Source organism: Puma concolor, chromosome B3, assembly GCF_028749965.1.
Source record: "Puma concolor isolate L17-30 chromosome B3, mPumCon1.1.hap2, whole genome shotgun sequence".
NCBI classification, from domain to species: Eukaryota; Metazoa; Chordata; class Mammalia; order Carnivora; family Felidae; genus Puma; species Puma concolor.
The window spans coordinates 16358309-16385828 of NC_141672.1; the positions used below are offsets into that span (position 1 = coordinate 16358309).

At 46.9% G+C, this 27520-nt stretch overlaps 1 protein-coding gene and 1 long non-coding RNA gene across 7 annotated transcripts in view; one reads left to right on the forward strand and one right to left on the reverse strand.

Annotated features, from left to right (window-relative positions):
- Positions 1-27347, forward strand: part of PTPN21 (protein tyrosine phosphatase non-receptor type 21) — an 82103-nt gene extending 54756 nt beyond the window's left edge. For all 3 annotated transcript variants that reach the window (XM_025919012.2, XM_086709052.1, XM_086709051.1), the window contains exons 11-19: positions 8805-8865; positions 9489-9573; positions 13589-15000; positions 19589-19726; positions 21002-21223; positions 23199-23327; positions 23723-23957; positions 24470-24630; positions 24875-27347. In XM_025919012.2, coding sequence (XP_025774797.1) covers positions 8805-8865; positions 9489-9573; positions 13589-15000; positions 19589-19726; positions 21002-21223; positions 23199-23327; positions 23723-23957; positions 24470-24630; positions 24875-25003 — 2572 coding nt within the window. In that variant the 3' untranslated portion in view covers positions 25004-27347. The remainder of the gene's footprint in view (positions 1-8804; positions 8866-9488; positions 9574-13588; positions 15001-19588; positions 19727-21001; positions 21224-23198; positions 23328-23722; positions 23958-24469; positions 24631-24874) is intronic.
- Positions 1205-16030, reverse strand: LOC147579773 (uncharacterized). Of its 4 annotated transcripts, none has more exons than XR_015252091.1 (9): positions 15759-16030; positions 12299-12392; positions 10897-11213; positions 8531-9881; positions 5625-5705; positions 5366-5534; positions 5164-5231; positions 4601-4730; positions 1205-1759 (listed from the first exon to the last, which is right to left on the reverse strand). It is a non-coding gene; the product is annotated as an uncharacterized LOC147579773 (long non-coding RNA). The 4 variants fall into 4 exon arrangements; XR_015252090.1 differs by having other exon boundaries at positions 11099-11213; positions 15759-16028; XR_015252089.1 differs by having other exon boundaries at positions 8531-11213.
- Positions 27348-27520: the final 173 nt, after the last annotated feature.

The following is a 27520-nucleotide window of genomic DNA, read 5'->3' on the forward strand; positions in this document are numbered from 1 at the left end:
GTATATCTGCTTGCTTACTTGTTCTCAGCAGGTAAGCGCCACAGCAGCACGGAGAGGAGAGGAGAGCCGCAGAGGGCCGACACTCTCTTATTAACCCCTGTGTTCCCAGTGCTGAATAAGGGGCTGGCCCACAGCAGGCCTTGATGAATTTGTTGAAGGAATCTATAGAAATGCATGTTAAGAGGTCTGATTTGGGATGCCCGTGGTGCCGCAGGGGCCCTTTGGAGAAAGGGTACCTAACTCAGAACTGCCAACGTAGGAAAGGCTTCTCAGCAGAGTGACCTCTAAACTGAGACTTGGAAGGTTTTGCTTCATCCCTACAAGCTTTCTCTATGCTGTCCTTTCTCCCTGTCCCATTGTAGCTGCCTCTCATCTGGCTCTCAGGCCCACCTCCCCTGGCTCCAGCCAGTTTTCTGGATGGATGAGCAAAAGGTGTAGCACTTCTCCCAAAGTTACAGCTCAGAACCGCATCGGAGCCTATCTCTTCCCCCCCCCCCCCCCCCCCCTTTCCTTAGCTATGACATTAAGCACAAGACTCCCGTGATCCTCCTCTGGGCTCATCTGCCCTTGATGCTGGCCCTGGTGCCCATAGCTCCTACAATGCTGATGCCTCTTGCAGCCCCAGGCCTTGCTGGAATGCACTCTTTCTCCCCTTCTCTGGCAGACTCTTGGTTGTTCTTCCAGATCCAGTTTAAGTGCAGCCGTCCTGGAGGCCACCGTGCATTTAGTTTGCTAAGTCCTCAGTGCCATTCTCAAAGTTCTGGTTGTTTTCTACCACTTTCTGATTCAGTAGGTATTTCCTCTATGTCAAACATTATTTCCTTTAACCTCTACAACAGCCCTGTTTGGTGCAATTCTTAATGTCTTTTGGTAGATGAAGGTTCAGAGACCCCCACTGTCGTGGCCCTGCGGCACAACCGGTGCTGCCAACCACCACGCCAGGCTGCTAGCGCGTCGTGTGCCTGCTGTTCTACATGGACTTGGTTTGTCCGTCTTGTCCGGTGGTGCCCCAGTGTCTGGCAAGGCACCTTGTACCTAAGGCTTAGTGAATGATGGAAGCCTGAGTGAGAGAGATGGGTATGAGAGGGGAGAAGAGCCCTTTTGTTCCTTGTTGATTTCCTTTTACTACTGATTGTAATTTGGGGGGGGGGGGATCTTGAAAGGACATTTGTCCCTTAAGGCCAGGAAGGAAGAGGAAAGGCTGTGGAAGTGCTTTCTGTTTTATAGGGAGCCAAGGTGTGAAGAGAAACTGGTTAGGAATAACCATGCACAGGGCAGGCCCGTCTTTGGGACTCAGGAAGGAAAAGGAAATGACCAGGGATGACCCTGCAGGGGAGCCAGCTAAAGATTAGCCCCTCAGCCCCAGTCCTCCTCCCCTCCCTTCCTCCCTGGACACCACATAGGCATGTTTTTCTCTGAGTCCCACTGTTCCTCTGGTGGTGGGATGTGCAAAGCACTGACTGACCGGGAGGGGGAGTCCTGCTTTCTCTGCCGGCTGCTGGCGTGCGGCTCCGGATGTATTTGTGCATGAATGTGCTTCCCCTGGTGGCCAGATTCAGCGGTGCTACTAGTCCACAGCGGTCACATTTGGGGCTCTCCTGGACTGGCCTGGTTACCTAATCACGTGTGACATTATTTTCATGCAGAAGTAGTGTTCTGAGATCCAAGCAGTAGATACGCCCTCTGTCAGAACACAAACTTTTCATAAGTTTAAGAGTATTTATAATATTGAACCATCATTTCTTCAGTGATTCCTCCTCTGGAAAATAATGGAGAATCAAATCAATCATTTGGAATAAACTGCAAACTACAATCTCTTTCCAAGTAGGCATCCATATAGGTTGGTGTTAATGCCTTTTTTCTTAAGGAGTTTTTTTTTGGCAAATCATCACCTGCTAATGATTTTAAAGTTCAGATGGAAAAGAAAGAAATTCAGTTTTAGAAATCTAAGTTTAGTCATATTGCTGTTTCTTGCTAAACATAAATAAAATTGCATTCATAGGGCCTTCAGTTGTATATCTTTATAAAGAAAACATACGAGTGTTTCAGAGATGAAATAATTATGTTTGAAGGAGTATTTTCCATATTTTGTTTTTAATCTCTGTACATCCAGTACATTTAAGGAAGTCCATATCCATGAGCCATTCATGGAGGATCCCTGCTTCATTCTGTAGGAAACTAACACAGTTCACTATCAGCACTTGCTCTCAGGTGAAGTAAATGAAATCTTAGCTTTTAATGTTTTGATGGGTGATAAAACTGAAAATAACTTTAAATTTTATGGTCATTTCTTTAAAAAAAATAATTTTTTTAATGTTATTTATTTTTGAGAGAGAGCACGTGAGCAGAGGAGGGGCAGAGAGAGAGGGAGACACAGAATCTGAAGCAGGCTCCAGGCTTCAAACTGTCAGCACAGAGCCCAACACAGGGCTGGAGCCCATAAACTAGTAGATCATGACCTGAGCTGAAGTTAGATGCTTAACTGACTTAGCCACCCAGTGCCCCTATGGTCATTTCTTTTAAGGCTCTCAACCTAGACTGTTCAGTCACATTTAATATTATAATGATCCTGAAGTATTGGTAGATTCATTCTCATGGTCCAGACGGGTCAGCCGATAGTGTGATGGGCATCTGATGAAACTGCATTAAGCCTGAAATTGGACAGTGGATTCTGGGTGGCTGGGTCAGCCTGGGGCACCTGGGGTCTCAGGAGATGATTCTACTTGTATAGAAAGAGGATTTTGCTCCTAGAGTGTTGTCCTCCGTCCCACCCCCTGCTGGTCCTGACATATAATAAAATGGTGTTTTGGATGGCCTCATTTGATTCATCCAAACTTGACCCAGATGAGTATATTTTAGAATTTATAGAATGACTTGCTCCATCCCTCCACTTTTAAAGAAGGTACTTTAGGGGCACCTGGGTGGCTCAGTCGGTTAAGCGACAGACTCTTGATCTCAGCTCAGGTCGTGATCTCCCAGTTCGTGAGTTCGAGCCCCTGCATCTGTGCCATCAGCACAGAGCCTGCTTGGGATTCTCTCTCCCTCTCTCTTTGCCCCTCCCCTACTCACGTGTGCACGTGCGCATTCTCTTTCAAAATAAAGCTTTAAAAATAATAATAAGCAAGGTACTTTAAGTAGCAGAATCAGCTTTTGATGTCACCCAAGCCTTAAAAATGAGAGAAGAATGGGGCGTCTGGGTGGCTCAATTGGTTGGGCATCTGACTTCGGCTCAGGTCATGATCTTGCAGTCTGTGAGTTCAAGCCCCTCGTCGGGCTCTGCGCTGACAGCTTAGAGCCTGGAGCCTGCTTCACATTCTGTCTCCCTCTCTCTCTGCCCCTCCCTGCTCTCACTGTGTCTCTCTCTCAAAAATAAAATAAAAACATTAAAAAAAAATTTTTTTTAAATGAGAGAAGAATGTGACTATTCCTTTAGGGTTGGATTAGGAATTAAATGAAATAATGTCAATCTGTTAGGTCACAAACCTTCTTCCAGACCTCAGAATTGGTCCTGCTGTAATCAGTCTCTCTAATTCATATGAGAAAAAGACTGGGAGAGAAACATTTTTGGGGAGGTTGGTATCCCCCAAGCTGTAGAGCCATGTGATAAAGGTTTCAAGAGACTTAGTCTAGAGGGAAAGCTGAATTTCAGTCACCGGCAGGCTGCTTGCTGAGCCTAGTCACAGGGCTGGTACGTGTGCCCACTTTTGTTCTGGAAACTCTGGCCAGAACACTGACTGGAGGAGGTGCTTCCTGGAGGGGAATGGGGCTGCACTTTCTTGTAAGCCCACTGCAGGGTTTGAAGAGCCTGGAGGAGGCCTGGAAGAAGATGGAGTAACCCTATCCCATCAGAGAAAGTCATTGAGACCAACATTTGTAGGTATTTCCACCATCCAACACATTTTTCATTCACCACAGTCTCCTCTTCACTAGCTATAAACCAATAAGAAAGGAAGCTCACACAGCGAAATTGAGACAGCTCTTAGAAATAGGAGTCCGGCATGCCTGGGTGACTCAGTTGGTTAGGCGTCTGACTCGATCTCACAGTTTCAAGAGTTGGAGTCCCGCATCTGGCTATGCATTGTCAGTGTGAAGCCTGCCTGGGATTCTCTCTCTGTCCCCCACTCTGCTTGCGCGCTCTCTCTCTCTCTCTCTCTCAGAATAAATAAACTTAAAAAAAAAAAAAAAAGAAACGAGCTCAACTGTAAATGCTCAGTAATCGGTATCTACTTCAGTCCTTCACTCACGGTGTCACTCATTTGTTTGGCAAACATTTGAGGCCTTCCTTTTGTGCCAGGCACCAGTGATACCTTTATGTCCTCGCGCCTCCATGGAGCTTACAGATCGGCTGGGGCTGGGGAGGGGGTGGGAAAATAATCAGTCGCTAGGAGCATGCGCTCCATAACCTGACAGACCTGCCTGGTTCCAGTGCCGGTTCTGCTACTTATTTGTCATGTGACCAAGAGCAGTTCCCTTAATCTAAGTTTCCTTGTCTGTAAAATCCAGATAATAACTGGCATCCTTTATGGTGGTGTTGTTCAGATTCCGTGAAATAATCACGTTCAGCCCTTAGCGCTGCTTCAGTAAGTAATATTCATTTTACCTGGGCCAGCAGCATATACTTAGTTTGTCTTCTCCGGTGCACACATTCCAGTGATTTTTTTTTCCCCTAAGAGTTCTTCGGCTGTCTCATTTTTAGCAGCACCCATCAGCACAGTAACTGCCCCCAGAGTCTGGAAAACACCAACCAGCAGTTATGCCATTTTCTCTTGTACACTCAGGTAAGGATGGCTGACCTCTCAGTAAGCTGCATTTACAAGAACGGCAGCAGGAAGAAAGGGGAGGGGAGATAGACTATTAGAACCGATGGCAAGTCTGCCTAGCCAGACCGTTTGGCGGGAGAAAGACATGTTCAGTTTGTTTGTGTTTAGCAAGAAGCAGCATCTGCAGCGGGCAGAGTCGCTTCCACACCGGGTGCTCCCAGCAAGGGCGCCAAAATAGATATCGCGTGTGGGAGTTCCTGCTTATGCTTCTAAGCTCTGCATCTCTGCATTTTTAATTTAACACATTCAAGTTTTATTTTTGCCCGAGGCTGGGCAACTCGGGACATGTTGTTGTACTCTACCAGCCCTTTCTTCCCGTCTCTGAATTTTGAATTTATAGTACCTTAAAAGTTCAGTCCGTTTGGACAGTGGACTAAATGCGAGCTTCAGAGGACCCACTTCTGCCTAAACCTATGGGGAATAAGCAGAGGCAAAGTAAACTTCAAGGCTACAAAATGCCTTCAGATCGTGGATGCTGATTTTAAGGAGTGTTTTAATGTACAGTGAGTGAGCGTTCAATAAAACAACACGGTGCACCTTCCCACCTTGTTTCCCCGAGGAGGCCTCAATTAGGACCGATAATGCTTTGGTGGTTGTTAACAGGTATTCTTGCAGCCTGACAGAATTCACATCGGTTGTGTCGTTGTTGAGTTACATAAATTCTGGCAGATGGAATATTCTTTGGAAAAGAGACACTTCTTCTTTAGCAACAACCTTAACACATTTTGATGATAATGAAAGAAAATTATTACAAAAAGCATTTAATTTAAAAAAATCAACTAGTAAAAAAGCAGTTGTAGTCACCTGATATTAAGTTCCTGATGAGCACTCGTTTTTTTTTCTTTGTAATTTCTTATTGGTCTTATGTTTAGATAGATCTTCAGCCTATGATATATAATAGAAGAATTTATGTTTTCTGTAAGTTCACTTATGACTTCATATTTAAATTTCTAACTTTTAAATGCATGTCAACGTGCTTTCTTAGATGGTTTTAATGACACTTGAACTTTTTATAAATGGTCCATTGTACCAAAAACCTACCTTCTCTCTGCTGAGCTGGAGTATCCCCTTTATCACAGAAGCAGTTTTTATTTGGGGGGGGGGGGGACCATTTTTCAGATTGCTCTTATGTTCCCTTATTCTAACGTTGTCACTGAGTCGGTACCACCCTAGTTTCATTAAAGCCTAATATTTGGTGACAGTTTTTTCTTTTCTTTTTTTTCTTTCTTTTTTTTAATATTTAAATTTTAGTTAAGATACAGTACAGTATTGGTTTTAGGAGTAGACTTCAGTGATTCATCACTTGTATACAACACCCAGTACTCATCACAAGTGCCCTCCTTAGCATCACTCATCCAGCCCATCCCCCATCCACCTTCCTCCATCAACCCTCAGTTTGTTCTGTATCATTGAGTCTCTTGTGGTTTGTTTCCCTCTCTTCTTTCCACTCCCCCTTCTCAGATGTTCATCCGTTTTGTTTCTTAAATTCCACATATGAGTGAAATCATATGGTATTTGTCTTTCTCTGATTGACTTATTTCGCTTAGCATAATAATAGATTCTAGTTCCATCCATGTAGTTGTAAATATAAGTGTCCTCTAATTTGGTGATTTTTTTTTTTTTTAATTTAAAGTTTTATTTATTTATTTATATTGAGAGAGAGAGAGAGAGAGAGAGCGCGTGCGTGAGCAAGTGGGGGAAGGACAGAGAGAGGGGGACAATCCCAAGCAGGCCCTGCACTGTCAGCGCAGAGCCCAATGCGGGGCTTGAACTCATGAACCCTGAGATCATGATCTGAGCTGATATCAAGAGCCAGACACTTAACAGACTGACCCATCCATCAGGTGCCCCAATTTGGTGATGGCTTTTAATCAGAAATAATAAACATTAGTTTTATTTTATCTCAAAAGTCTTATAAAAATAAGCTAATTTTCAGGGTTTGAATATAGGATACTAATTGTTAGGATGCTAAGATTATGGTAAATTTGTTGATTAAATGGACTGAGTGTTTACCTTGTGATTCTGGATTTTCTAGTAATTAGTCCTTAGAACACTATAACCAAAGGTCACAAAATACTTTTGTAATTAGTATTTATGTGTCACATAAGCTCATGACCCAGAAACAGATGGTGGAAGGTTTTTTTGAAAAAACCTTTGTTCTTTGTGGGGCACCTGGGAAGCATCCGACTTCAGCTCAGGTCATGATCTCACATTTCATGGGTTCCAGACCCACGTTGGGCTCTGTACTGACGGCTCAGAGCCTGGAGCCTACTTCGTATTCTGTGTCTGCCTCTCTCTCTGCCCCTCCTGCTCATGGTCCCTCTCTCTCTCTCTCTCTCTCTCTCTCAAAAATAAATAAACATTTACGTATTTATTTCATCAATTAAAAAAAAAGTGCTTTGAGAGGTTCCTGGGTGACTCAGTCAGTAGAGCATACAAACTCTTTGATCTTGGGGTTGTGAGTTCTAGCCCCATTAAGCATAGAGCTTACTTAAAAAAAAAATTTTTTTTTAATTAAAAAGTGCTTTGAGAAAATTATGTAAGTCTCAACAAAGCCAAAAATCCTATGTTTAGGTTCCTAGATCTTATTTGCAATAAATCGCACATAAAACAAAAACATCCTGACTCTTTAAAAGTGATAAAATTAGGGGCGCCTGGGTGGCTCAGTCGGTTGGGCATCTGACTTTGGTGCAGGTCATGATCTCACGGTTTGTGACTTCAAGCCCTGCGTCAAGCTCTGTGCTGACAGTGTGGAGCCTGCTTCAGATTCTGTGTCTCCCCCTCTCTCTGCCCCTCCCTCTACTCGCACTCTCTCTGTGTCAAAAATAAATAAACATTACAAAAAATTTTAAGTGATAAAATTACACATGGGTTTTTTTGTGTCTTGTTCCTTTTTGATGTAATTATTTATTCAAAGATGGAACTTGATGGGAATAGTTTAAAATCTCAAATTATCTGATAAATGTCAGTCTGCACTTGTTAATATTCTCATTTGTTTCTAAAAAATACACTTAAAACCAATCAGTGATGCCTGGGTGGCTCAGTCAGTTGAGCATCTGACTCTGTTTCGGCTCAAGTCATGATCTCGCAGTTTCGTGAGTTCGAGCCCTGCATTGGGCTCTGCACTGGCAGCATGGAGCCTGCTTGGAATTCTCTCTCTCTCTCTCTCTCTCTCTCTCTCTCTCTCTCTCTCTGTCTCTCTCTCTGTCTCTCTCTCTCTCTCCCCCTCTCTCTCTGTCCCTCCCCTACTTGCACTGTCTCTGTCTCTCTAAAAATAAATAAATAAACTTAAAAACATTAAAAAAAATAAAAGCAGAGAGAAGTTTCTTGCATAGAAAAGCCAAATGCGTGTACCACGGGCCCACTGAACCAAATTTTCTATTTTTTGTTTTCTCTTAGTTTCTTACAGGAAATCCGGATTAAGTTACCAAAGTTATAAACTCCCCTCTTGATTATGTTTGTAGGATGTGGTTAGCAGATTTTAGCTACAGGCCTGTCCCATTGCTTCAGGCTTCTGGGCTGGCATTTGGTGGTTATCCCTCAGGACTGTTAGTGGAGGTGCCCAGAGCTAACCCAGGCCCAAGGGAGAGATACGTGCGCACCGAATCTTGCTTCTGTGACATGTTTGTGGGTGATCAAGCCTTGCCACTTTCCCTCTCTGCTTATGCTCATTCCAGAGGTTCTACCTGATAGACCGGGAAAAGACGTACCTGCTGATCCTCTCATTGTCCAGGCAGACGTTGCTGCATCAGGAGGCTCAAACCCTGGAGGGGGGGCGAGGGGGGTTTCTGGGTAGCCACAGAGTAGGGAGGCCCCAAGTGAGGACAAGAGAGTCTCCTTCCTTTTCTCTAATTTATGATTGGGTTAGTTTTATCTTCTTTTTACTTTAGCAGATTTATCATTTTACCTTCTTATTGATTTACTTTGGCAAAATTAGGAAAACTATGTGTACGTATGTCTCAGTGATATGTCTTATTTTTACAGGCAAACCCAGACTGTCACAGTGAACCCAATTCGGAGGAGGTCATCTTCAAGGGTGTCTCTGGTAAGAAAGAAGGAAAATTATGATTGCTTTTTTTTCTTTTAGTGATGTCATCTTCCTTAATAAAAGATCCTTTGGATAGTGTTAATTTTTAGTTGGACCACAAAAGTGTGCTGGTATTAGATTGTTTTTAACCAAAGAAACGGCAGTAGGCTGAGCTTAATATTTATGTAATATTTATGTTATTACACATTTAAATATTAGGTCCAACCTAATACTACAATTTTCGACTATTAGCAAAGAGTAATCTTTGCTTTAAAATACTAGCTAATTTTGCCTGAGAAGGTTAAATATACTACATAAAAGCTTTTTATATTCACATGTTTTTATAAGAATTCAGGAAACTTTGTTCCTTTTTGCTCTTAACTTTTTGGATACAGCTTGTTTTCTTGTGATCTCTGATGTCTGATACCACTGTACAGGGCTTGGCATTGTCATTCTGGGAGACACTGAAAGTGATAAATATGGTAAGAGCTACAGGGTCTCCATGTGTATTTTCTATATAATATATTTAACTTCCTTAGAAGTTTTTTAATGGAAAGAAAGAAACCAGCAGAGACTTACTTTACATATATTACATAGGTAGCAATGTATTTTAACTCTGTTTCCAACTTTCCATTCCTTAGCCTAAGCCCCAGTCCTATGTGATGCCTCCCCAACCCCAGCTGCATTATAATGGACATTATACAGAACCATACACTTCCTCCCAAGGTAAAGTACACTATTTCTGAAATGCTGTATAAAATTATTATACTCTGAATAAATCTATGAAGACTTGGAGATCTTGGAGCCAGGACAGTTTTTGGCTGATGTTACCTTGCAATTGTTTTCACGGTTATAGCCATCCTGGATTCGTAGAAGGAGCTGCCATTAGATTCAGTTTCTCAAAATGTGTCGCAATATGCAGTATCAGATGTTGATACCCAGATGATCCAGAGTTCGGCCCATGGGAGCTCCTTTCGGCCGGCTCCTGTGTCCTGCTGATACTCCCCCGTTAGCCTTTGAGTGCTTCCTTGTTTCTGGCACAAGATATCCCAAGCTCGTTTTGTTTTTTTTTCCTGCCCGAGAGCTTCCCATTGTAAAGCTTTAAACATTTCAACTTTATTTTTATTTATTTATTTTTATTTTTCACTTGATTAGTAGAGCGAGCTGTATTTAAGGCAGTGCCTCCAAAGCTGAATGTCAAGCATTCATTCACAGACATTTACTCTCTACCCTGTGTACAGGGCTCTAAAAGCCAAGGAGATTGAGTGCAGAGAAGTAGTTCCACATCTTAAGAAACTTTAATAGTAGGGGATAAGACTAGTACACAAATAAATACAAAGAGAACGTGATTGTTTTGAGGGGAGAGGGCAAGCAATTATGTGAAGAGAGTCTCATCCTGTTGGGGAGATTGAGAAGGGCTTTCTGGAAAGACGGGTGGATTTAGACAGCTGGAGAGAGAGGCGGGCAGTTGATTGGGATTGCTACCCCTGGTTTGGGGGGGACAGTGGATGCCATGGCACAGAATGAGGAAGGGCATTGGGGAGAGGAGGGGTATGGTTGGACTCTCGCGTAGGAAACTGGTAGAAGTGATGTGTGAAGGGACCAGAGGTAGGTTGTGAGTGTGTTGTGTGCGGGCCTTACGTGCACAGATGACAATTTCCAGTGAGGTAGGCTGGTAGGCCATAGGGGAACAGCGCTTCAGGGTGTGGATTCCCAGAGTGTGCACCTCAGGGTATTTTCTGCCTTCCTCACTGCCCTCTCCTTGCACCCTGCCCTCGTCTGGTTCTGCACCTCCAGGTGCCCCACCTCTGGGTAAAGACTCTTCTCTCTGCATTGTTAGAGTTACTTCACCACTCTGCCCTTTTCCTCGGTCTGCAGATATCCTAATACTTTGTCCTTGCCACGCCTCTCTCTTCCACCAGTGGTCGGAGTTACTGTTCCCTTCCCTTTTCCGCCTGCTGCTTCTGAGAGTAGTGCCTGTGTGGTTGTTACCCGTTTATTCCTTCCGCTGCCCTCCCAGGTCCCCAGCGCCCCACGCGTCCTCCTCACCAGCACGTCCCAGATTTCTCTCCTGAACAGTCTCTTTTCAGTGCTCTGGTTTTCCCTCCCCTCCTCCTCCTGTGCCATCAGCGTTGTTCGCTGCCTGGGAACGTCTGCCTGTGGCCTTCTTCCCTCCCTGGGCAGGCTCCCACAGCAGCCCATCCACGTTTCAGATTTCAGCAGGGACGGTTGTCACATCTGTGTTTCCCACCTGTCCTTGGTCCTGGGCCCTGCACTGCCATCTGTCTCAGAGTCACAGTTTAGGGGCCACTACACGGACAGCCCTCCGTGGGGTGCTAGCTTACGGTATCCGCGATTACAATGAGCTGAAAATGAAAACGTTAAATTTCAGCTCATCACTCTTCCCCATAAGCCTGTCCCTCTCCCCCTTGTCCTTATTTCATCTTTGTGATGAAGTCGCTGTCCTGGTTACTTGGATTCCAAACTGCATGTAATTTGGCCTTTTTTTTTTTTTTTTTTTTTTTTTTGCCCTCAACACCCAGTCGTTACACATGCTTTTGCCTCTAGCTCCATATATCCCTTCCGTCTCCCTGGCCTTTTTCTCCTGGTTTAGTCCAGCCCCATGGCTAGCTGTAGCCCCATCTTCAGCCTGCACTCTCCCCAGTTTGCTGGACATGAGAGTGCCGGGCTCTTCTCATCTCCCCATTCCTCTCATTCCTCTGCCTGGGGTGCCACCCTCTCCATGCAGATTCCCAACACTCCTTTTCCAGTCTTCTTCCCGCTGTGCTCCAGCCGAACGAACCGAGGATGCCCTCCACAAGTGGTCTCCCAGCCTTGTCCGAGCTGCCCTGTCACTCAGAACGCCCTTTGCCCTGACACGACCCCGTAGTGTACTCTCCTGCCCACGTGCCTGGTTCCCCTCGGGTCGGTGAGGCTAGGCTGTGGGAACTCTTGTGGCCCATGCAGTAAAGGTGACTTCTTGCTCAGGTTACCTGGCTGTCGTGCGCAGGCAGGAGGGCTCTGCTCTCCACCTGCCTGCCCCTGTGTTCCTGCTGGAGGGGCCTCTTCCATCTAGAACACTGGTCAGGGTGGTGGGGGCAGGGGGGCATGGAAACTGTCTCTCAATCTTCTGCTCCCTTTCCCTTGAGCTCTGCTAGTCATATGACCATGCCTGGCATAGGCCGTGGGGTGAGGAAGGGTAATCCTGCACCCACTGGCTGACTGGCTGCTGCTGAAAGCCAGGCAGGCCCTCCCCACTGCCCCAAAGGCCACTTGAATGCTGTATTTTTTGTGAGGGTGTTCTTGATTCTGTCCTCCCTGTCCCCATCAACCCAGCCCAAGCTGGAAGTGATCCTTCTCTCCTCCCGCGTGGACCCGTCACACTTATCTCCTTGTAGTGTAACATGTCCTTGAATTGTGACTTTCATATACATTTTTCCCCTTTACTCACCTGGATTCCCATCTTTTACCCACATCAGTGCTCAGCATAGTCTTCTGCACACACGGGCTCCCAAAGGGATGTCCTGTGGGGTGCAGGGAGGAGCCTGCAGGCAGGGAGACCAGAAGGGGTGGGTATCAGGCCAGTGCAGACAGGCTGGAGTAAGGACCAGGGAGAGGCTGTGGTGCCAGTGACTCCAGGGACTCCGAGGTCGCAAAGCATTCCAGGTGTGGGAAGAGTGCAGGACGGTGAGGCACCGGTGTCAGCAGGGAGAATACAGTGTGTGTTTGAGCCCTGTTTCTACTTGGCTTGCGTGCCACCCGAGGAAAGTCCATACGCTAGACTGACATATTCACTTCGATAACCACTAGTCACTAAACCATCACACAGCTCTGTAATCCCAAAAATAATACTTTTCAAAGCCAACTGTTCCCTGACGGACCTGACTGCTGCTCTTTGAAGCATGAGAAATCACCCTCAATAGTGATGGTGTTTCCAGTGAACCACAGATTGGACAGAAGAAACATGCCTCCATCCAGCCTTACCTGGCACACAGGCAGCCATTGTAGAAGAGATGGTGCTCCTGATTCTGCTAGCTGTGGATCCCCATCTCACTGGAGCACGGGGGCTAGAGCGGGCAGTGGGGGAGAGGGGTGACTAGCTTAGGATGATTCTCCCTGGCTTCTGGGCCCTGGTGAGGTATATAGCAACTGATGACACTGTTGGACCTGCAGAAGCAGAACCCGCAGAGTTCTTGTCTTTCTGTCTTCATTCTAGAAGAACCCATAAACAACCTAGAATTCCACTTAAGGAGGTATTTATAGATGGTTGGTACTTGAACTAGCTCAACATCAGCAAGGCCACATCCCCACCAGGGGAAGGGAGCAGTTTAGTGGCCCAATGCCCTGAACAGTGTCTCTGCCTCCAGCTACCCAGAATTCCAGAAAGTCTGTTTCATCTCTAGTAAAACACATTTTTGATTTTCAGAAAAAGACAACTGCACTCTTAATATTGGACTTAGATTTGGTTAATCTTTACTGGGGCGGAGTGGGGGGGGGGGGTTGTTGAGATGCTGAGTACCACCCTTAGAGCAGGCAGAACTATCACCATTCTATAGATGAGGACACCCGGGCTCCAGAAAGTGTGCCCACGGTCATTCAGATAGTCCGGGTAAAGCCAGGTCATTTCTGCATGGATTTTTGTAAACGACACTGAAAATGTCAGCAGCGTTCAGGGCACATCTCAGTTTCCGCCTAGAGTAACTGGTCCAGCTCATTCGCTTTAAATGTGTTTGTTTCCCAGATAACCTCTTTGCCACCAATCAGAATGGATACTATTGCCACTCCCAGACGAGTCTGGATCGAGCCCAGATTGACCTCAGCGGTCGGATCCGAAACGGCAGCGTATACAGCGCGCACAGCACCAACTCCCTGAACAACCCTCAGCCCTACCTGCAGCCCTCCCCCATGTCCTCCAACCCGAGCATCACTGGGAGTGACGTCATGAGGCCCGACTACGTGCCGTCACACCGCCACAGTGCCCTGATCCCGCCGTCGTACCGCCCGACCCCGGATTACGAGACGGTCATGAAGCAGCTCAACCGGGGAATGGTGCCCGCCGAAAGGCAGAGCCGCTCGCTGCGAAACCTCAACATCGGCAGCTCGTACGCCTACAGCCGGCCCGACGCGCTAGTCTACAGCCAGCCGGAGATTCGGGAGCACGCGCACTTCGCCTCCCCGCAGTCGGCGCACTACCCGTTCAGCCTCAACTACAGTTTCCACAGCCCGTCCCCGTACCCGCACCCCGCCGAGCGTCGGCCCGTGGCGGGCGCCGTCAGCGTGCCCGAGCTGACCAACGTGCAGCTGCAGGCGCAGGACTACCCGGCCCCTAACATCATGCGCACGCAGGTGTACCGCCCGCCCCCGCCCTACCCGCCCCCGCGGCCGGCCAACAGCACCCCGGACCTGTCCCGCCACCCGTACATCAGCAGCAGCAACCCCGACCTCATCACCAGGCGCGTGCACCATTCGGTGCAGACGTTCCAGGAGGCCAGCCTGCCGGTGGCGCACTCCCTGCAGGAGGTCAGCGAGCCGCTCACGGCCGCCCGGCGCGCGCACCTGCACAAGAGGAACAGCATCGAGGTGGCCGGGCTGGCGCACAGCCTCGAGGGCCTGCGGCTGAAGGAGCGCACGCTGTCCGCCTCGGCCGCCGACCCGCCGCCACCGCGGCCTGTCTCCGCGGGCTCCCAGCCCGGCGGCTTCCCCGAGAGGGCCGAGCGGGATGAGGCGGAGGAGCGGGGAGGCCTGGGCTATGGCCACAAGAAGTCTCTCTCGGACGCCACCATGCTGATCCACAGCAGCGAGGACGAGGAGGACCCGGAGGAGGACGTGGCCATGCTGGAGGTGCCCTTGCTGCCGGCCCGCGCGCCGCGGGGCCGCCACTCCCCCGAGCCTCCGCCTGGCCCGGCCCGTGGGCCCTGCGCCCCGGTCCCCGCTGCTCTGGGCCCGGGCCCCCTGCACGGCCGCGAGCCCGGGCCCCATCTCGGGGAGGCCCTTCGACCCCGCAGAGAGGGGCTGCTCACGCCCTCCATGTCCGAATCTGATCTCACCACGTCGGGGCGCTACCGAGCCAGGAGGGACTCCCTGAAGCAGCGGCCGGTGTCAGATCTCCTCTCCGGAAAGAAGAACGTCGTGGAAGGCCTTCCGCCGCTAGGGGTAAGATGAATGTGTGGCGAGTGTGTGGCCGGGTCCTGTCCTTGACTGACTCCTGGCAGTTCGGCTTTGTCTCTTGGAGTTCTTCTCATCCCCCCATGCCTCCCACCCCCATGCGCTATTTCTGGACCTATTTGGAATACTTTGAGTTTGAGGATTATCTATGGAAATGAGGGGGATCAGTTGGATCGGTTAGAATTTTAGTGGTTTTGCTGGAGATAATTAGGTGAAGTGAAAATGTTAACGCGAGAGGCTCTGGAATGGAGAGGAAAGAATAAATGAAAGGTTTGGCCAATGCAGCCTTAAGGAAAAGGAAGTTAAGCTTTCACCCGCTTTAGGCGAGGTTGCTTTGTTAGCCACTTGTTAGAAACACTGTGCTGATGCAGCAGCGGGGGGCTGCATGGTGTCTGAGAGCAGCATCCCTGGAGAGAAGTGTTGCTGATGTCCGAGTGTGTGGATACTGCTTGAATTCCATGTGTGTGATCTCTGAGGACTGAAGAGTGATTCTGGAGTTAGGAAGGTGGCACTTTGTCAAGACAAAACCCTTGAAAGCTCCAGGTCTTTATTTTTTTAATTTTTTAAGAACGCGTATTTATTTTGAGAGAGAGAGAGTGAGAGAGCGAGCCAGCAGGGAAGGGGCAGAAAGAGAGAGAAGCCCAAGCAGGCGCCACACTGTCAGCCTGGAGCACCATGCCAGGCTGGAACCCACAAACCGGTCGTGAGATCATGACCTGAGCTGAAACCAAAAGTCAGATGCTTACCTGAATGAGCCACCCAGGCCCCCGAGAGCCCCAGGTCTCTTTCAAAGAAAGATTAAGTGAACGAGGATCCCAGGAAGGTCCCTTGGAGAAAATGCAGCTCTTTGATACTCAGTATAGCATATAACCTGCAGTTAAGCACTTGCTTATGTGGGGCAAAATATAAAAGAGCATACATAACATCATCTCTAGCTGCCATCCCCTGAGCACTTGCCATGTGCCGAGGCCTCTCTGGTTTACAACAGGCCTATTGTTCCTTCAGAAGAGAGGACAGACTCTGAGATGTTTAGTAACTTTTCCAAGGTTACACAGCTAGTGGGTGGCTGAACTGGAATTTTAAACCCATGCTTATCTCTGCAACCTATTTTCTTGTCGGTTATGCTGTTCTGCATTGAGGTATAATGTATATAATATTTTATTAAGTAGCTATTGTTTTTCTAAGCCTTGCTGTTTTCTGGCTTTCCACGGAAACTTTCTGAGTCCCCAAGCCTTGGCCATGCATTCGTGCTTTTGTCATGGAAGCGTGGTGGCTCTAAATCCTCTTGCTTCATCGCTCAGGCTTCTGGCCCCTCACTGCCTGCACGCCCTCCCCTGGCCCTGCCCTCGGATCTGGCAAAAGCCATTAATTAGCCTGTCCATCCTGTCTCCCAGTTCCTGTCAGCGCCCAGCAGCTAGGACTCCTCCCCCACCTCTGATAGTTCGCATATGCAGACTTCAGGACCCAGCACAAGTATAGTAGGATCTTCATAAACTGGGAAGAAAATCCACACAATTTTACAGTGCGTATGAAATAAATTAGCAGAGGTAGACTGAAGCTACTTGACAAGAGTGTGTTTGCTTTTAATGAATCGGGGGGTTGAATTTTAAGCTTATTTTCAATTTTTCTTAAGATTACATGTGTATCTACCTGAGCAGTAAAGACCAATGTCTCAGGTCAGCTGGAGTGGAAGGTAAGGGTTCATGATCAGTGATTCACGGTGGGGGCTGGGTGTGGATGTGTCTCCAAAAGGTAATGCTACCCAAGTCTCTGAGCCAGCTGGACAGGGCCCTTTCATACTTAATCCTCTTTCCCTAATTATATTGAGAATTTTCCATCATTTTTTTTTTAATGTTTATTTTTTTTGAGAGAGAGAGAGAGAGAGAGAGAAAGTGCAAGTGGGAAAGGGGCAGAGAGCGAGGGAGACACAGAATCCGAAGCAGGCTCTAGGCTCTAAGCTGTCGGCACAGAGCCTGATGCAGGGCTTGAACTCACAGAGGGTGAGATCATGACCTGAGCCAAAGTTAGACGCCTAACTGAGCCACCCAGGCACCCCAGAATTTTCCATCATTTTTATGTGTGACCTGAGTCACTTCTCCAAATGATACTTGTTTTGAGTGAGTCCACTGTGCAAGCTTATTGTCCCTTTTGAATGGGATCTAGTAAGATCCCCTAAATCTGAGGACTTTGATCAGCTTGCTTCTCTAAAATTACAAGTTTTCTTCCTTGTTGACTTTTTTTTTTAATGTTTATTTTTTATTTTTGAGAGAGAGAGAGAGAGCATGAGCAGGGGAGGGGCAGAGAGAGAGAAGGAGACACAGAATCCGAAGCAGGCTCCAAGCTCCAAGCTGTCAGCACAGAGCCCGACTCGAGGCTTGAACTCATCAACCATGAGATCATGACGTGAGCCAAAGTCAAACACGTAACCGACTGAGCCCCCAGGCACCCTTTCCTCTTTGACTTGTAAGGCCCCTAGTATTAGTACAGATCTGTGACTGGATTATTTCTTTGGCATAACGGATTCTCCTTTACTGGAAGAGTGTGTATGGCAGCTATGGCTTGGGGGAAAGGTGTAGGACCTAAGAGTGGAAGAATTTGGATCTGAGGCTAGATCCTTCCATTTATTAGTTCTCTGCCCAGTGGGCTGGACCCGGCAGCACCAGAATCTCATCTTCTTCATCTGTAGCATGGGTACAGTCACCTCTGCTCTGCCTGCTAAGTCCCACATAAGGTTAGGCCTGAAAAATGCTTTCTAAATTCTATGATGGGGCATAACTGACTTTAAAGAAAATTTTTTATTGTTCTGACACTGATGACCATATATGAAAAGACATCTATGTGACCTTGAGCAAGCTGCTTCTCTCTGACTTATTTTTTCACTTGTAACTGAAGCTGGCCCCAGAGAGTTGTTGTGGGATAAACTGAGGTCCTAGAGCATAGAAAATGCTCAGTCGAAGTTAGCTTATTACTGGGAGGTTGCATCATACTGACTTCCTAAGAATTGGAGAACTCTAGCCCCTGCTAAGCCCCTGAGACTCCCCATAGTAACGTGGGGTTGCCATTATCTTCATCATCCAACAAACTGAGTCCACATCCCAGTGAGAATTGAGGTTACAGGAGTTTAGTATTAATATTAAAAACAATGAACTAAATTGCAGACAAGCAGAAACATTTGAGAGTTCTCCACCCTTCTCCACCTCCAGGAACTTGATTGTTATCTGAAAACCAGTGGACTGGTTGGAGTGCTCCCATAGCTAGGGACAGATTTTCCTCCCGTGCAGCCCCCGTCTGGGTGGCGGTTCTCACACAAACCATGGGGTGGCTGTGCCCCGAACACCACGTGTCTGTACTCTGAGGACAGTACTAGCTTAGACTCCGTGCGCCTTTCTTCAAATACTGGCTTTGGAACTGACCTTCCACGCAGTCAGTTTTATCCGGCATGTGGTGCAGTGGGCCCTTCTGGCTCATTCTCAGGCAGAGGACAGCTGGAGCCACCTCGTACTGGCTGGCGAGAGCGGGCTTGAATTTTCAGGAGTCTTGTGAGCCACTTGATGTTATGTTGGCAGCTTGAAATTGGCCGTGGTGGGAGTATTTGCACCATGGAAACTTGCAGACTTTATAAGCCCCTCCCCAGCCCCCCTGCCATTTGTTAGGCAGCAGCATCCTGGGGTTTCCTGCACAAGGCAGAATCCTGACATTTTAGCCTATGCAGCGGCCTTTTAGCCTTCCTCCCTCCCCTCCTCTCCCTCCCTGGCTGGTAGAGCTGGAATAAAACTCATTTCCTGGTGAGACAACTGAGAAAACCATTTCTGTCAAACGAGGGCCACTGTTGTAATTATTATGGCTTCTGAGGGGGTGTAGAAAATACCTGAGTAGACTTGGTGGTCCCGGGCTTGTCTGCCTTAGAGAGGAAGATCATTATGTTAGTAGTCACTTTAGGAAACACACATTTTCAGGAGGCAGATAGCCTGTCCTGTGCCCCCCAGCCCCCTGGCGTGACACGATGGAGCTCTCGGTGCTGTTTTATTTTCCTGGTTAAAAACGTGCAGTTCTGAGAGGTGTCGTGATCCAGCCTAGGTCACACAAGTCTGCAGCAGAAGGTAGAATAGAATAGAGAGGGTGAGCACAGAAAACATGTAATTTTTTCAGAATGATTTAAAGAGCTAATACATATTTTTAAAAAATTACGGAAGCCTATTGGCAATCACACAACTGCATTTAAAACCCTTTTTGTGGACGGCCACTGATTTGTGTGTGTGTCATGTTTTGAAATTTGGGAGCTCTTTGAAGGAATGCTGTCTGCCTGGAGCCTCACCTTACATTACAACAGAGCCTTGAAACCAATTGCATTTCAAAATCTATCTGGAAGACTTATCAGGGCTCTGGCCTTGAAAGGAATGTCTTCCTCCCAATGTTTGTTGTGTGTGTGTGTGTGTGTGTGTGTGTGTGTGGAGTATAATCTCTCCTCTGGTTGAACACTCCTTCCATTTGTTTCCAGTCTTCAGTCCGTTGGAATTTCTTTTCAAGGGGGTTGTATTTGTGTATATTTCATATATACATACAAATATTTTTATAGGGAATGAAAAAGAGCCGGGTAGATGCAAAGAAAATTGGTCCTCTCAAATTGGCTGCCCTAAATGGACTCTCCCTGTCTCGACTGCCTCTGCCGGATGAAGGAAAGGAAGTGCCTGCCAGAGCCACCAATGACGAGAGGGTACGTACGAGACATATGGACCCGGTATGCCTCCTGGGGCCATCCATATAATGCTACAAAAGTGCCTTCTTGAGATGTTAGTGAATTTTCGAATACATTTAATCATCACAAATGAGTGTTATTGAGGCAAATCTAACAGATAACTTTAGAGTAAATGTTGATTTTGCTTGTTTCTGAATGTTATTCTTGACCTTCTTCCAGCCATCTACAGCAGTCTTGATATTTGATGGCTTTAAATTAGAGGAGATCTACCAGTACATGTGCACATGAGACTCTGACTGCTTTCATTGTACTGAAAACGTACCTCAAGAGTAAACAGTTACTGAATGTTTCACGACTTTCTTTGTGACCAAGATAATATTTGCTGTGAGGTTTTATTACATCAAAATCAGACAGGCATGAATTAATGCTAAGTAAAAAGATTCCTTTGCTTACAACTGGACCATGGAGATAATTTTGAATATTCTTTTCTTTTTCAGTTTTTGTGTATCATTGATTAGAACATTGAAGCATTTGTTCATAGAGATTGGAATTGATTCGTCTACTCTAGGGTTTACTGTTCTCCAGGAGAATGTTTCTGTCTCTTAGGAATTGCAAAATCAACCGTAGATTTAGAGAAAATGAGTTCAACAAATTATGTTAGGCCAGTTTTCACCTTTAAACAGAACTCTGCATTCTGCTTCTCACCAACAAGGTTATTTCATTTGTTATTTATTTATTTTTTTAAAGTTTATTTTTTTGGGGCGCCCAGGTGGCTCAGTTGGTTGAGCATCCAACGTCAGCTCAAGTCGTGATCTCACCGTTCAGAGTTCGAGCCCTGTGTCTATGGTGACAGCTCAGAGCGTGGGGCCTGTTTCAGATTCTGTGTCTCTCTCTCTCTTAATAAACATTAAAAAAAAAAAGTTTATTTATCTTGACAGAGATAGAGACAGAGTGGGGGAGGGGCAGAGAGAGCTGGAGACAGAATCCCAAGTAGGCTCCGCTCTGTGTTGGTGGCACAGAGCCCATCACAGGGCTCAAACTCACAAACAGTGAGATCATGACCCAAGCTGACATCAAGAGTCCAAAGCTCAATCAGCTGAGCCACCCAGGTGCCCCTCATTTGTTATTTTAACTCTTATTGTTATGTCTTGTTAAAAAGTTAGCTTTGGTTTCACCTAGACTTTTCAATATCAGATAATGCTAGACTTGAAGCAGAGAACAAGATTTCAGATGCGCCATCAGAGTGCAGCTTAGACATGTGACTACACTCATTCCACATATTCCGTTTTACAGTGTAAAATTCTGGAACAGCGGTTAGAACAGGGAATGGTATTCACAGAATATGAAAAAATTCTTAAAAAACGGCTAGTTGATGGGGAGTGCTCAACAGCACGACTCCCTGAAAATGCAGAAAGAAATCGATTCCAAGATGTCCTTCCCTATGACGATGCCCGAGTGGAGCTGGTCCCAACTAAAGAAAACAATACCGGCTACATCAATGCGTCTCATATTAAGGTGAGCAGAGCGGGTAGGGTGATAAACGGGCCGTGAATTTGTGAGTTGAATCACAAGAACGATAAGAATTGTATTCGTGTGTGTATTCTAAAATCAGCCTAGTTTGAACCATCGTAACAAATTATGTCTAAACTGGGAAGTCCATTTCCCCCGGCTGGGTAGGAAGTATTTACCACTGGAGCCCAGGCCACATGTGCCCTTCCCCTTTGGTGAACCACTCCACCCCCAACACTATTGCCGGGACCCAAGGAGCACTCCTTGCCCTGACCTTGGGACTTTGTTCTTCTAAATCTGCAGGCCTCTTTCTGGCTCCTAAATTCTCTCCAGAGTGGCAGAATTGCTAGTTTTGCCTGATCACATATATCCGTTAATTCTCACATGACAAGAGTGTCTGGGTATTTTGATGGTGGTGTCGCCGAAGCTTTTCCCCGTGAGGCTGCTGTCTGTTCTCTGCATATTCCCTGCAGTCGCTTTCGCACATCATTTTGTTCTCGGGAGAAGCAGTTACACCTTTTCCCTAGAAGCCGAGTAACACTGACCGGGCTAATGTTACACCCATTAAAATGGGAAAAAGTGAGGATTCCCAGCTGGCAGGCGAGGAAGGCCAGTGCTGTCTCTCCTGCGTCATCGTACCTTTTGTTTTCTGCTGGCTAGAGGTCCAGTTCTTGCATTTTGGGAAAGAGAAGTTTCCTAATACAGAAGGAGGAAGTGTCCACGGCCAGGTGTTTTTCTTCTTTCCCACATTTTATTTCGTTTACAAGTGATATTCGATGTAAGCAGCTTCCCACGGGTGGCTTTTAAAAGAGACCTGACCATCTGCCCACGGAGGCCGGTACCCTTGACGGTCTTTGGGAATCTATGCACGTGCTTTGTAACGTGGGTATGGTTTATTTAAAAACTGAGCATTTCTGTGGAATAACTCATCTAGTCTCATGACTGGATGGATGAGAACTGAGTGAAGTCGTCGTCCTGTGGGGGTATTTCAAAGTCTTCAGACACCAGCTGAGGAACTAAGGAAGGTGCCTGAGCTTCAGAATTCCTGGATGTCCCACTTCCTAGCATGGGACTTGGGACCTGCTTGTACTTTCCTCTGAATAAAGAAGTGCTGACGCGTCGCCCTCAGGCTGTCCATCAGAACCCCCGCCCCCCAACAGCTATTCACTGTGGTGACTGGTAGCTCCCAGGGCACCTGCCACCATGTGAGTGAGCCCTCAGTGAGGGGATGTGCCTGTGATTTTATGAGGGTGTGGGCAGCATAGCACCAGGCACTTGGGAAACAGTCACCGTGGTCACCGGACGTCAGGGCGTGTGGGGTCTAACCCAGATCTCCTGACTGTGTTACCGTAGCCTGTTCCCAAGGAGGTGCAATCTTAGGTGCAAATTATGTGTCATTCTGGAGGGTGATCTTGACTCAGGTTCAGAGGTGAGACCACTTTGAGCAGGAATATTTTTTCTTCTCTAGAAATTTGGCATTTAACCTCAGTTTTGGCTTCATTGTTAATGTTTTTCCCAACGTGTTTAGCACTTCATGGTTTAGCACTGTTTGAATTTTAGGATCCTATTATGTTGAGACTATTTTTATAAGAAGCAGAACCGTAACAGCAGCAATAACCACTGTTTATTGAGAACCTATTATGTGCAGGCACCCGTATATATCGACTCAGCTAATCCTGCCAGGTGACTCATCTAATCACTATGAGGGTATGTGATATTTTTATTTTACACATGAGAACAGAGAGTCAGGTTAAGTAGATTGCCCCAGGCCACAAAAATATTACGTGAATTCAAGTGCGTGGGTTTATAAAACAGGTAGTCATGGGAATTGTATTAATAAGGAAAAAAAAAAGAATAAAAGTCTTTATTCTGAATAATTCCATTCATTCTTTAGTAGCACCGTGAACTACATGCATGCGTGTGTGCATACATCATATATGTCCACACGGAGTGATTTTTTAAAAATCTTTTCTAATTTCAGGTCTCTGTCAGTGGAATTGAGTGGGATTATATCGCCACACAGGGACCATTACAGAATACCTGTCAGGATTTCTGGCAGATGGTGTGGGAACAGGGAATTGCCATTATAGCCATGGTGACAGCAGAAGAGGTGAGTGCTCCTTTCTCCTAACTGATTTCCTCAGCCCCCAGAGAACAGTCATTGTGGGTCGTGGGGAGTCCTGACCCTGAGAGGAGGCGGCGGGCTGGGACCCTAACCCTGCACTTCGGACACGCTGCGTGTACGGAAGTGCGTTCGCTGCTGGATCTTGTGTTGGGTTTTGGCATTACTTGTCGTTTTGTTGTTGTTGTTGTTTGTCTGTCTGTTTTTTAACGTTTGTTTTTGAGAGAGCGAGAGCGGGGGAGAGGGCAGAGAGAGAGAGAATCCCAAGCAGGATCTGCACTGTCAGTGCAGAGCCCGACATGGGGCCTGAACCCATGAACCGTGAGGTCATGACCCGAGCTGAAGCCGACCCAGGCGCCCCTGACCGTACTTGTCTTTCCCAGGAGGGCGGAAGGGAGAAGAGCTTCAGGTATTGGCCACGACTTGGCTCCAGGCACAACACCGTCACCTACGGGAGGTTTAAGATCACAACCCGGTTCCGCACGGACTCTGGCTGCTATGCCACCACCGGCTTAAAGATGAAGCACCTGCTCACGGGGCAGGAGAGGACAGTGTGGCATCTCCAGTACACAGACTGGCCTGAGCATGGCTGTCCGGAAGACCTCAAGGGGTTTTTGTGTAAGTGTCTTCATTCCCAGCACAGCCTCTGCTTATTATTAAATTTTTTTGTGTTTTTACATTTATTTATTTTTGAGAGACACAGTGAGACAGAGCACAAGCAGGGGAGGGGGAGAGAGAGAAGGAGTCACAGAATCCGAAGCAGGCTCCAGGCTCTGAGCTGTCAGCACAGAGCCCAACGTGGGGCTTGAACTCACAAGCAGGGAGATCATGACCTGAGCCGAAGTCGGACGCTTAACTGACTGAGTCACCCAGGTGCTCCTGGACTTGCTTTAAAATAACGGTTTTACGTGTTTAGGGGAGGCTTCAGAGAGACCGCCTCCTCTGTTTCATTTTGTAAATGAGAAAATGGAAGCCCGGGCAGGGGCAGTGACTCGCCCAAGGTCACACTGTCCGTTGGTGGTTGCGGTGCTCTTTATCCAGAGTCCTCCCAGTCAGTGATGATAATCTGAAAATTGTCAATTTGATGGGCCTTAATCCCCGATTCTGTTTCTGTTTCTGGCATCTCACAGCATACCTCGAAGAGATCCAGTCTGTTCGACGCCATACAAATAGTACCAGTGAACCAAAAAGCCCCAACCCTCCCTTGCTGGTCCATTGCAGCGCAGGAGTGGGAAGGACTGGCGTCGTCATCTTGTCGGAGATCATGATCGCCTGTCTGGAACACAACGAGGTATTGCTGTCCTTCTTCGGCTGGGGGAGAAGTGGGCAGGGCCCAAGGCCAGGGGAAGAAAGGACCCAGTGGCCCAATAGTTCTTTCTGAACAAGTACCCAGGGGGCTTCTTCTAGAAGATGCTGAGGTAGCAAAGAGCGTCTGTGTCCGTCTCCTGACCAGATCTCTGCGCAGGCTCCCCCCCCCCCCCCCCGCCCGTCTCCACAGGGGAGTGCATTCCCCTCATGGCTGTCTCCCCATCCAGGTGGTGGACATCCCAAGGGTGCTGGACATGCTGAGGCGACAGAGGATGATGATGGTGCAGACCCTCTGCCAGTACACGTTCGTGTACCGAGTGCTCATTCAGTTCCTGAAAAGCTCAAGGCTCATATGAGCTCCCACAGCTCGTCACGGGGACCGATGGATCATGGGAAGCGTTTACAGCGAAAAGAAGTGCTTGCCTAACTCCTACTTCCTCCGGCACCCTGGGCCGCCAGAGACCGTGTGAATGGATGACGGGCACTGAAGGCACTGTGCCGAGCAGGAGGCCAAAGTCGGGAGGCTTGGCCCGGGAAGGATGCTGAGGGAGAAGGACTCGGTTCCCAGGGCCTCGCCCGGCTCCGGTCTGTCCCATTTGCGGTACTTGCACACTTTGTGGAGGTTGTGTTTTCCAGACAATTCTCTGTTTTACTGAAGCTATGCTGGGCAACTCTGGCAATCATTAAGGCGCATAGATTTCTATCTTAAACTAGTTTTTGATAATGGAATTTTATTTTATGACTAAAGTATTTGAACTTTCTAGGCGGATGGTCCACAGGTGTGATTGGTTCCTGTATAAGTTTGTATTTAAAACCATGTTGCTGTTTCTCGTTACTTCTTAAAAATCTTGGGTACTTAACAGTTTAGTTACCAAACCCGAAACTACGAGAAGAATCTAAAAGTGTTATTTTCAAACATAGAAAGCATTTTTATATTCAGAAAATTTCTTATCCTAAAAATTCTATATATTTGTACCTTCTATTTTTTCCAGACGAGAGTTCATCTCAACTCATTAAGGTACTGAAATGAATGAAGGCACATGATTGAAAATGTAAGAGAATAATTGGATTCACCGTTTTATTCAGTATTATTTGTAAACCCAAACGAGTTCGATTTTTCATTGGTTGAAAATGAATTGAAAAACCCATTGCATCGGATGGTTTTAAGCACTTTTTTTTTTATTAAAAACAGATCAGAGTTTTGACATGTGCTGCTTTACAGATGAAACAGTAACAGTGGACATTGCTCCAGAAGGAGTGTTTTGGAAGAGCTGAGGAATAAGTGTATGTAGGATGGTTGGGGCAAGATGAGTGTGGCATAAGTACAAGATGCCTTTGGCCAAAGTACAGTATTAACTATACTCGGACTGCGAGGCTGGGGTGGAGAGAGGGGGAGCTTGGGAGGGTGGGGGCCGAGCCGCCCCCAGACGGTGGGTATCCCTGGGAAATTCAAGAGCCATCCCTGTCAGTGACTCTTGCCCTGGAGTTTCTTATACCTCAGCTCCTTTTCTAATAAATAAAGTCAGGTTTCTGTGACCATCAAAAGCCTTGAAGGGGCTTCTTTTCTTTTGGTTGAAAGAAGGGAAGAGTTGCTAATAGTTTCACCTCATTTCCCAAAACTGTGCCCATACTTGTGGGGCCACCCGGGATCGCTGTGGTATTCAGGAGGTGCTCGGGTTTTAGCTCCCCAACCTCCTGACTTCACCCCTGAGGTCAGTTTTAGCTTCTTGGGTCCCCCTCCCCCGCCAGCCCCCATCCTTTTCAGATGCACCGAGTGCCGGTGGGCAGAACCAGGCTGAGTTAGAGAAGGGAGAGTGTCGCCTTTGGTCCGGGCTAAGATGGCCTTGTCACGGAGGGACTTGAGTAGGTCTGAGGACTAATTGGAACATTTACCTGAGGAACCATCTCGTATTTCCTTCTGAGGCTGCGTCTGTACAATGCACAGCTTCCACAATGTCACATGCAGGGTTCTGCCCCTACTTAGGATCTCCTAGGGGTGGTTCCGATTCCTCCGTTCACCCCTAAAGCAGCGTAAGTCACTGTGGTGACCACGGAGTGTGTGTGGTCACCTGGGAGGCAGGATTTCCTTCATACGGTGTGGATCTGCCCATCTCTTAAGTCACCCAGAAACCACCCACCGAAGAGGAAAATTCACAAGATACTAATGAAAGCGAGAGGTGGAAGTGGACACAAGCGCTCACTTAGGGACAAAATGTTCCTTTTAAACCGGAAGTTGTTTTAAGAGTCCTGTTTAAGTAACAGTAGACCCAAGTGTGAATATTGACAAAGAGCTCCCAGAAGAACGGACTAAGAGTTTTTTATGGTCATGTTTCCCGTCTCCACACCATGTAAAGGACAGGAACGTTTGTAGTGCTTTCTTTTCTCCCGCGGTACGTTTTTTTTAAAATGCTTTTCTGTCAGGTTTACACATTTTGAAGTGTCCCAATGACAAGAACATACTGTAAAACAAAAATCCGAAGAGTAATATATGGTATATTTGTCGTCCAGTTGTAATAACTGTAAGAAAATTACTTTTGTGGGCTACGTCATACCGTTTAAATGTCACTCTTAAAACGTCGCATGTTTGACATAGCTTCTAAGATCCATGTAATTTATTGTCCCTTTTGAATAAACTTTTCCAGTTAGTGAATGTCAAAGTACTTCTAGATAAAAATAAATCTACATTACTGGACTCGGAAATGATGTGATTTTCCAGAGTGAACTGTGTAACATGGACACTTGGTAGGATGTTGCCATTTGCCAAGCCTCCGCGGTGCTTTAGTATCTCAGTGTCTTTTAGTCCCTTGAGGTTCTACGTTTCATGTCAAAATTACCAAAATGTACATTTCCCCAAAAAGCAAGTTATGAGCCGG